Genomic DNA, 10386 nt, shown 5'->3' with positions numbered 1-10386 from the left:
GAAAATCTTGAGTTAAGTAAAAATGTCATGACAGGCCTGACGGAAACAACTATTTGTTTTCGGTAAACTTTCCAAATGTCGACAAAACAAAATACGCTGGACAAGGTGGGATTTTATGCACAGATATTGATATAATAACCATCACATGGAAGTAACCGTTGAGTTACGCGATGACGTGGTGTGTGTGGTCCTCCCCTACGACTCGTCAGGAAAGCAAGCAGTTTATTAGGCTACAGATGAAATACGTAGAAATCATGAACTTTTCAATAGATTTTGAGGATCTTATTCCGGTGACAAGATGATTGATGCTGGACTGCCCTTTAACAAATAAAAATTATTCCTCTCTTTAGTACATAATCTCATCGCTCGCTATACAACGCAACATGTTTTGTGAGACAACTATCAAGAGCTGAAAATGCAACGGAAACAGATTGTCGGTACGTGGGAATTTAACCCTGAAAACAATGTATTTTATATGCACCATGGCATCACTCACAGCCTTTTATCTGCTTACAAGTCAGTTTGATGGAAACATCTCTCTCTCTCGTGGGAAAATTTGCATATTGTTTTTATGCAGATTTTACAATATTCGCATTGAACATCTCCCGTCAGTTAGATGGAAACCGAGCTAGTGGGTTACTTTGAAAAGAAAGTGGAGGGAGATTGAGAATATAAAAACACAAAAAAAATCGCTTTATTTCAAGGATCAGTTTTTTTTGGGGGGGGGAAGTTACTCTGTTCTACAAAACAAAAAGGTATATTACAGTATACCTCCATTATCGGACAGTATAGGAGAGTCCTGCACTCAGATCAGGCCTACATTCCTGGGGCCGCATCAATGGTCTCAGAGCTGATCTAGGATCTGTTTTGTCTTTAAGATTATAACAAATACAATTATATGGACAGGGGGAACCTGATCCTAGATCAGCACTCCTCCTCTGAGACACATGATACATAACAGCCCCTGGACTAAGAAGCACTTTCAATGGAGATTCTCAATGAAAGAGTGTTTTAGTCCATGAGTATGTTTCATCTGGGTCCATGAGTGTGTTTCATCTGGGTCCATGAGTATGTTTTCATCTGGGTCCATGAGTGTGTTTCATCTGGGTCCATGAGTATGTTTTCATCTGGGTCCATAAGTATGTTTTCATCTGGGTCCATAAGTATGTTTTCATCTGGGTCCATAAGTATGTTTTCATCTGGGTCCTTGAGTGTGTTTCATCTCTGGGTCCATGAGTGTGTTTCATCTGGGTCCGGGAAACCAGCCCTGTAAGAACTGGGTCAACTTAGACGACTGGTCTTCTAACATTCATTTACAGAGGAAAGACTGTCAGGTGACTAGGGCTGAACAATTCTGTGAACTTTCAATGAATTCCCTGGTTTTACAGAAATCCCAGATGCAGGATTTCCTGAATAAAGAAGGAATAAGCAGGGAACTCAGGACCCTAGGACCAGGATATCCTGAATAAAGAAGGAATAAGCAGGGAACTCAGGACCCTAGGACCAGGATATCCTGAATAAAGAAGGAATAAGCAGGGAACTCAGAACCCTAGGACCAGGATATCCTGAATAAAGAAGGAATAAGCAGGGAACTCAGAACCCTAGGACCAGGATATCCTGAATAAAGAAGGAATAAGCAGGGAACTCAGGACCCTAGGACCAGGATATCCTGAATAAAGAAGGAATAAGCAGGGAACTCAGGACCCTAGGACCAGGATATCCTGAATAAAGAAGGAATAAGCAGGGAACTCAGGACCCTAGGACCAGGATATCCTGAATAAAGAAGGAATAAGCAGGGAACTCAGGACCCTAGGACCAGGATATCCTGAATAAAGAAGGAATAAGCAGGGAACTCAGAACCCTAGGACCAGGATATCCTGAATAAAGAAGGAATAAGCAGGGAACTCAGAACCCTAGGACCAGGATTTCTGGAAAATGAGGGAATAAAAAATAAAAAAATAAAAATGACACCTTTATGTTAAAAAAAATGTATCTATTTAAAAAATCTAATGAAATGTTTTAAAAAAATGTACCCATCAGCTTTCAGTGAGAGTTCGGTGATGGAGAGGAGACCAATGGACTGTCAGCTTTCAGTGAGAGCTCGGTGATGGAGAGGAGACCAATGGACTGTCAGCTTTCAGTGAGAGCTCGGTGATGGAGAGGAGACCAATGGACTGTCAGCTTTCAGTGAGAGCTCGGTGATGGAGAGGAGACCAATGGACTGTCAGCTTTCAGTGAGAGCTCGGTGATGGAGAGGAGACCAATGGACTGTCAGCTTTCAGTGAGAGCTCGGTGATGGAGAGGAGACCAATGGACTGTCAGCTTTCAGTGAGAGCTCGGTGATGGAGAGGAGACCAATGGACTGTCAGCTTTCAGTGAGAGCTCGGTGATGGAGAGGAGACCAATGGACTGTCAGCTTTCAGTGAGAGCTCGGTGATGGAGAGGAGACCAATGGACTGTCAGCTTTCAGTGAGAGCTCGGTGATGGAGAGGGGACCAATGGACTAGGCTTTCAGTGAGAGCTCGGTGATGGAGAGGAGACCAATGGACTAGGCTTTCAGTGAGAGCTCGGTGATGGAGAGGAGACCAATGGACTGTCAGCTTTCAGTGAGAGCTCGGTGATGGAGAGGAGACCAATGGACTGTCAGCTTTCAGTGAGAGCTCGGTGATGGAGAGGAGACCAATGGACTGTCAGCTTTCAGTGAGAGCTCGGTGATGGAGAGGAGACCAATGGACTGTCAGCTTTCAGTGAGAGCTCGGTGATGGAGAGGAGACCAATGGACTGTCAGCTTTCAGTGAGAGCTCGGTGATGGAGAGGAGACCAATGGACTGTCAGCTTTCAGTGAGAGCTCGGTGATGGAGAGGAGACCAATGGACTGTGAGCTTTCAGTGAGAGCTCGGTGATGGAGAGGAGACCAATGGACTGTGAGCTTTCAGTGAGAGCTCGGTGATGGAGAGGAGACCAATGGACTGTGAGCTTTCAGTGAGAGCTCGGTGATGGAGAGGAGACCAATGGACTGTCAGCTTTCAGTGAGAGCTCGGTGATGGAGAGGAGACCAATGGACTGTCAGCTTTCAGTGAGAGCTCGGTGATGGAGAGGAGACCAATGGACTGTCAGCTTTCAGTGAGAGCTCGGTGATGGAGAGGGGACCAATGGACTAGGCTTTCAGTGAGAGCTCGGTGATGGAGAGGAGACCAATGGACTGTCAGCTTTCAGTGAGAGTTCGGTGATGGAGAGGAGACCAATGGACTGTCAGCTTTCAGTGAGAGCTCGGTGATGGAGAGGAGACCAATGGACTGTCAGCTTTCAGTGAGAGCTCGGTGATGGAGAGGAGACCAATGGACTGTCAGCTTTCAGTGAGAGCTCGGTGATGGAGAGGAGACCAATGGACTGTCAGCTTTCAGTGAGAGCTCGGTGATGGAGAGGAGACCAATGGACTGTCAGCTTTCAGTGAGAGCTCGGTGATGGAGAGGGGACCAATGGACTGTCAGCTTTCAGTGAGAGCTCGGTGATGGAGAGGAGACCAATGGACTGTCAGCTTTCAGTGAGAGCTCGGTGATGGAGAGGGGACCAATGGACTAGGCTTTCAGTGAGAGCTCGGTGATGGAGAGGAGACCAATGGACTGTCAGCTTTCAGTGAGAGTTCGGTGATGGAGAGGAGACCAATGGACTGTCAGCTTTCAGTGAGAGCTCGGTGATGGAGAGGAGACCAATGGACTGTCAGCTTTCAGTGAGAGCTCGGTGATGGAGAGGAGACCAATGGACTGTCAGCTTTCAGTGAGAGCTCGGTGATGGAGAGGAGACCAATGGACTGTCAGCTTTCAGTGAGAGCTCGGTGATGGAGAGGAGACCAATGGACTGTCAGCTTTCAGTGAGAGCTCGGTGATGGAGAGGGGACCAATGGACTAGGCTTTCAGTGAGAGCTCGGTGATGGAGAGGAGACCAATGGACTGTCAGCTTTCAGTGAGAGTTCGGTGATGGAGAGGAGACCAATGGACTGTCAGCTTTCAGTGAGAGCTCGGTGATGGAGAGGAGACCAATGGACTGTCAGCTTTCAGTGAGAGCTCGGTGATGGAGAGGAGACCAATGGACTGTCAGCTTTCAGTGAGAGTTCGGTGATGGAGAGGAGACCAATGGACTGTGAGCTTTCAGTGAGAGCTCGGTGATGGAGAGGGGACCAATGGACTAGGCTTTCAGTGAGAGCTCGGTGATGGAGAGGAGACCAATGGACTGTCAGCTTTCAGTGAGAGTTCGGTGATGGAGAGGAGACCAATGGACTGTGAGCTTTCAGTGAGAGCTCGGTGATGGAGAGGAGACCAATGGACTGTCAGCTTTCAGTGAGAGCTCGGTGATGGAGAGGAGACCAATGGACTGTCAGCTTTCAGTGAGAGCTCGGTGATGGTGAGGGGACCAATGGACTGTCAGCGATGAGGAGGACATGTTGGACACGATACAAAATGGAGGAAAAAATGAATGAAATCCGAAGGGATTTTGTCGTAGTCAGGGTTGGGTACCATAGGACCTGGTCTAATGTAGTGCACTATAAAGGGAACAGGGTACCCTATTCCCTTCATAGTGCACTCATTTTGACAAGGGACCCATAGGCCTCAGGTCAAAAATAGTGCACTATATAGGGATTAGGGTTCCATTTGGAATGGACAATAGGAATAGGACCTGTTCTACAGTAAAACTACCTAAAAACACATTGACTGCATCACCTGCACTGTGAGATGCCTTTGAGTTGTTTATCAGTCCCATTTCACTTCCTCCCTCATTCCCCTCCCTCTTCTCTCCCTTCCTGGTACAGGGATCTACTTCACTTCCTCCCTCATTCCCCTCCCTCTTCTCTCCCTTCCTGGTACAGGGATCTACTTCTCTTCCTCCCCCTTTCCTTCCCTGTCTGTTTTTGGGGCATCCTTTCCCTCTTCCTGCTTTCCATCCTTCTCTTCCTGGTTCGACTTGATCTCTTCCTGTTTCCCATCCTTCTCTTCCTGGTTCGACTTGATCTCTTCCTGTTTCCCATCCTTCTCTTCCTGGTTCGACTTGATCTCTTCCGGTTTCCCATCCTTCTCTTCCTGGTTCACCTTGATCTCTTCCTGGTTTGCGGTGACCTCTTCCTGTTTCCCATCTTTAGGCCCCTCCTCCTTGGCAACCTCCTGCAGGTTGTACTTCCTGTATAGAGTGTAGTCCCTGACGACGCTGACACAGCACACACTCTTGATGACCTCGACGATGATGGTGAGCTCAGGGGTGGTCAGGTCAACCTTGTTTTTAGGATTCATCTTCCCCACCAGGCCTGCAGGGGGGGAGATAAACATAATGAGCATGGCCAGGTACAGAGTTTATAGGAGCGAGCACAGTACACACACACACACACACAGGGGTTGTCCCATGGACGGAGGACAGGTGTGTGAGATATGGATACACTAGGAACATGTAGAGACAGTTTCCTGGATGTAATCTCTACCCAGCATGCTTCTCAGACCAGGCCCAGGCTTAATCTGTGTCTGGGGAAAATGGTCCAATGAGACACACAGAAACATCTAGGATGGAAGTGGTCGGACCAAGCAAAGAGGTTTGACTTTGAGGAAGATTAAATCTGTCTTCAGCATTCTAGAAGACCGTTTTAGAATTCTATAATAGAACTTCATTTAATGTATTCTATTTGATAGGATCTCTGTGATTATACGGCATCACAATAGATCAAAGGTAAAAGAGGGAGGTCCTCAATAAGGAAGTGTTCGGACCAAGCAGACATGGGGCTAGAAGACCGTTTTGCTAGTACAGACTGGGATATGTTCCGGGATTCAACCACAACAGTCACGAGCTTCCTCAATAAGTGCATAGACGATGAACGCGCCCACAGTACCTATAAGAACGTATCCAAACCTTAACACCATGGATTACAGGCAGTATCCACGCTGGGCTAAAAGCTAGAGTTACCACTTACAAGGGACGGGACATGGACACATACAAGAAAGCTAGGACATCAAACATGCAGAAGGACAATATAGGAGGAATCGTAGTACAGCGTCTCCGATGCTCATCGTATGTGGCAGGGCTTTGCAGACGGTAACGGATTACAAAGGGAAACCCAGCCGAGAGCTGCCCAGCGATGCAGAAGCCATAGACTGTCACTGTTCACTCTGCTACCGTCTCTATCAGCCACCCAGGCCATAGACTGTCACTGTTCACTCTGCTACCCTCTATATCAGCCACCCAGGCCATAGACTGTCACTGTTCACTCTGCTACCCTCTCTATCAGCCACCCAGGCCATAGACTGTCACTGTTCACTCTGCTACCCTCTATATCAGCCACCCAGGCCATAGACTGTCACTGTTCACTCTGCTACCCTCTCTATCAGCCACCCAGGCCATAGACTGTCACTGTTCACTCTGCTACCCTCTCTATCAGCCACCCAGGCCATAGACTGTCACTGTTCACTCTGCTACCCTCTATATCAGCCACCCAGGCCATAGACTGTCACTGTTCACTCTGCTACCCTCTATATCAGCCACCCAGGCCATAGACTGTCACTGTTCACTCTGCTACCCTCTCTATCAGCCACCCAGGCCATAGACTGTCACTGTTCACTCTGCTACCCTCTATATCAGCCACCCAGGCCATAGACTGTCACTGTTCACTCTGCTACCCTCTCTATCAGCCACCCAGGCCATAGACTGTCACTGTTCACTCCGTCTGACAAACGGTACCCGGAACATCGGCTCCTGGAACAACAGGCTCCGAGACAGGTTCTATCCCCAAGCCAGAAGACTGCTCTAAATAGCCAGACTGCTCTAAATAGCCAGACTGCTCTAAATAGCCAGACTGCTCTAAATAGCCAGACTGCTCTAAATAGCCAGACTGATATATAGTCAAAAAATGGTGTCCGAACTATATTACACTGATCGCACAATCACTAGACTTTATACCCACAAACACAGACCTTTACACTCATCATATTCTGCTGCTACTCTGTTCTTCATTTTACTCTTATTATCTATCCTGATGACTAGTCACTTTACCCTGCCTTTACCCTGCCTTCATGTACATATCTACCTCAAATACCTTATTATTATCTATCCTGATGTCTAGTCACTTTACCCTGCCTTCATGTACTCTACCTCAAATACCTTATTATTATCTATCCTGATGACTAGTCACTTTACCCTGCCTTTACCCTGCCTTCATGTACATATCTACCTCAAATACCTTATTATTATCTATCCTAATGCCTAGTCACTTTACCCTGCCTTTACCCTGCCTTCATGTACATATCTACCTCAAATACCTTATTATTATCTATCCTAATGCCTAGTCACTTTACCCTGCCTTTACCCTGCCTTCATGTACATATCTACCTCTACCTAGATATCTACCTCAAATACCTTATTACTATCTATCCTGATGGCTAGTCACTTTACCCTGCCTTCATGTACATATCTACCTCAAATACCTTATTATTATCTATCCTGATGACTAGTCACTTTACCCTGCCTTCATGTACATATCTACCTCAAATACCTTATTATTATCTATCCTGATGACTAGTCACTTTACCCTGCCTTCATGTACATATCTACCTCAAATACCTTATTATTATCTATCCTGATGTCTAGTCACTTTACCCTGCCTTCATGTACATATCTACCTCAAATACCTTATTATTATCTATCCTGATGACTAGTCACTTTACCCTGCCTTCATGTACATATCTACCTCAAATACCTTATTATTATCTATCCTGATGTCTAGTCACTTTACCCTGCCTTCATGTACATATCTACCTCAAATACCTTATTATTATCTATCCTGATGTCTAGTCACTTTACCCTGCCTTCATGTACATATCTACCTCAAATACCTTATTATTATCTATCCCGATGACTAGTCACTTTACCCTGCCTTCATGTACATATCTACCTCAAATACCTTATTATTATCTATCCTGATGACTAGTCACTTTACCCTGCCTTCATGTACATATCTACCTCAAATACCTTATTATTATCTATCCTGATGACTAGTCACTTTACCCTGCCTTCATGTACATATCTACCTCAAATACCTTATTATTATCTATCCCGATGACTAGTCACTTTACCCTGCCTTCATGTACATATCTACCTCAAATACCTTATTATTATCTATCCTGATGACTAGTCACTTTACCCTGCCTTCATGTACATATCTACCTCAAATACCTTATTATTATCTATCCTGATGACTAGTCACTTTACCCTGCCTTCATGTACATATCTACCTCAAATACCTTATTATTATCTATCCTGATGACTAGTCACTTTACCCTGCCTTCATGTACATATCTACCTCAAATACCTTATTATTATCTATCCTGATGACTAGTCACTTTACCCTGCCTTCATGTACATATCTACCTCAAATACCTTATTATTATCTATCCTGATGACTAGTCACTTTACCCTGCCTTCATGTACATATCTACCTCAAATACCTTATTATTATCTATCCTGATGACTAGTCACTTTACCCTGCCTTCATGTACATATCTACCTCAAATACCTTATTATTATCTATCCTGATGACTAGTCACTTTACCCTGCCTTCATGTACATATCTACCTCAAATACCTTATTATCTATCCTGATGACTAGTCACTTTACCCTGCCTTCATGTACATATCTACCTCAAATACCTTATTATTATCTATCCCGATGACTAGTCACTTTACCCTGCCTTCATGTACATATCTACCTCAAATACCTTATTATTATCTATCCCGATGACTAGTCACTTTACCCTGCCTTCATGTACATATCTACCTCTACCTAGATATCTACCTCAAATACCTTGTACCTCTGCACATTGATATGGTGCTTGTTATTCTCTGGTCTCTGAACACACTGCATCTCGAGATGTGTTTCCCAGTACTGTGTCCAGGTAGCCCACCTGCCAGGGCCTTGATGATGTCGTCCCTCTTGTTGTGGGAGCTGTTCCGGGCCTTGAAGGCGATCTGGTAGCTGCCCTGGTTGGGGGCTTTAAACCACGGCTCTAAGAACACACTCAGGTACTTATCCATGTCCTCCTGGAAAGCCTTGCACGTTCCACTCACCTAGAACACACGGAGAACCATCAGAACCACAAGGAACCCCCCCACCACACAAAAAAAAAACCACACATTCACTCTTTTGGTTGGACGGTCAGGAAACCTCCATGCCATCTGATACTCAGCCCCATGACATTACATACTCAGCCCCATGACATCTGATACTCAGCCCCATGACATCACATACTCAGCCCCATGACATCTCATACTCAGCCCCATGACATCTGATACTCAGCCCCATGACACCTGATACTCAGCCCCATGACACCTGATACTCAGCCCCATGACACCTGATACTCAGCCCCATGACACCTGATACTCAGCCCCATGACACCTGATACTCAGCCCCATGACACCTGATACTCAGCCCCATGATATTACATACTCAGCCCCATGACATCTGATACTCAGCCCCATGACACCTGATACTCAGCCCCATGACACCTGATACTCAGCCCCATGCCATCTGATACTCAGCCCCATGCCATCTGATACTCAGCCCCATGCCATCTGATACTCAGCCCCATGCCATCTGATACTCAGCCCCATGCCATCTGATACTCAGCCCCATGCCATCTGATACTCAGCCCCATGACATTACATACTCAGCCCCATGACATCTGATACTCAGCCCCATGACATCACATACTCAGCCCCATGACACCTGATACTCAGCCCCATGACATTACATACTCAGCCCCATGACATCTGATACTCAGCCCCATGACATCTGATACTCAGCCCCATGACATCTCATACTCAGCCCCATGACATCTGATACTCAGCCCCATGCCACCTGATACTCAGCCCCATGCCACCTGATACTCAGCCCCATGCCACCTGATACTCAGCCCCATGCCACCTGATACTCAGCCCCATGCCACCTGATACTCAGCCCCATGCCACCTGATACTCAGCCCCATGCCACCTGATACTCAGCCCCATGCCACCTGATACTCAGCCCCATGCCACCTGATACTCAGCCCCATGCCACCTGATACTCAGCCCCATGCCACCTGATACTCAGCCCCATGCCACCTGATACTCAGCCCCATGCCACCTGATACTCAGCCCCATGCCACCTGATACTCAGCCCCATGCCACCTGATACTCAGCCCCATGCCACCTGATACTCAGCCCCATGCCACCTGATACTCAGCCCCATGCCACCTGATACTCAGCCCCATGCCACCTGATACTCAGCCCCATGCCACCTGATACCCAGCCCCATGCCACCTGATACCCAGCCCCATGCCACCTGATACTCAGCCCCATGCCACCTGATACTCAGCCCCAT

The 10386-nt window shown here is 46.6% G+C and overlaps 1 protein-coding gene and 1 long non-coding RNA gene across 2 annotated transcripts in view; both read right to left on the bottom strand.

Moving 5' to 3' along the window:
- Window positions 1-552: 552 nt before the first annotated feature.
- Window positions 553-2157, bottom strand: LOC116373023 (uncharacterized). The gene is made up of 2 exons (XR_004209482.1): window positions 2034-2157; window positions 553-1267 (listed from the first exon to the last, which is right to left on the bottom strand). It is a non-coding gene; the product is annotated as an uncharacterized LOC116373023 (long non-coding RNA).
- A 1833-nt stretch (window positions 2158-3990) lies between these two features.
- LOC109880407 (THUMP domain-containing protein 1) overlaps window positions 3991-10386 on the bottom strand; it is a 9863-nt gene continuing 3467 nt past the window's right edge. The window contains exons 4-5 of the mRNA XM_031821726.1: window positions 8933-9095; window positions 3991-5296 (exon numbers count right to left, since the gene is read on the bottom strand). Coding sequence (XP_031677586.1) covers window positions 4869-5296; window positions 8933-9095 — 591 coding nt within the window. The 3' untranslated portion in view covers window positions 3991-4868. The remainder of the gene's footprint in view (window positions 5297-8932; window positions 9096-10386) is intronic.

This window comes from Oncorhynchus kisutch, unplaced genomic scaffold, assembly GCF_002021735.2.
Source record: "Oncorhynchus kisutch isolate 150728-3 unplaced genomic scaffold, Okis_V2 scaffold4011, whole genome shotgun sequence".
Lineage (NCBI taxonomy): Eukaryota > Metazoa > Chordata > Actinopteri > Salmoniformes > Salmonidae > Oncorhynchus > Oncorhynchus kisutch.
This window is presented reverse-complemented; position numbering and strand designations above follow the sequence as displayed.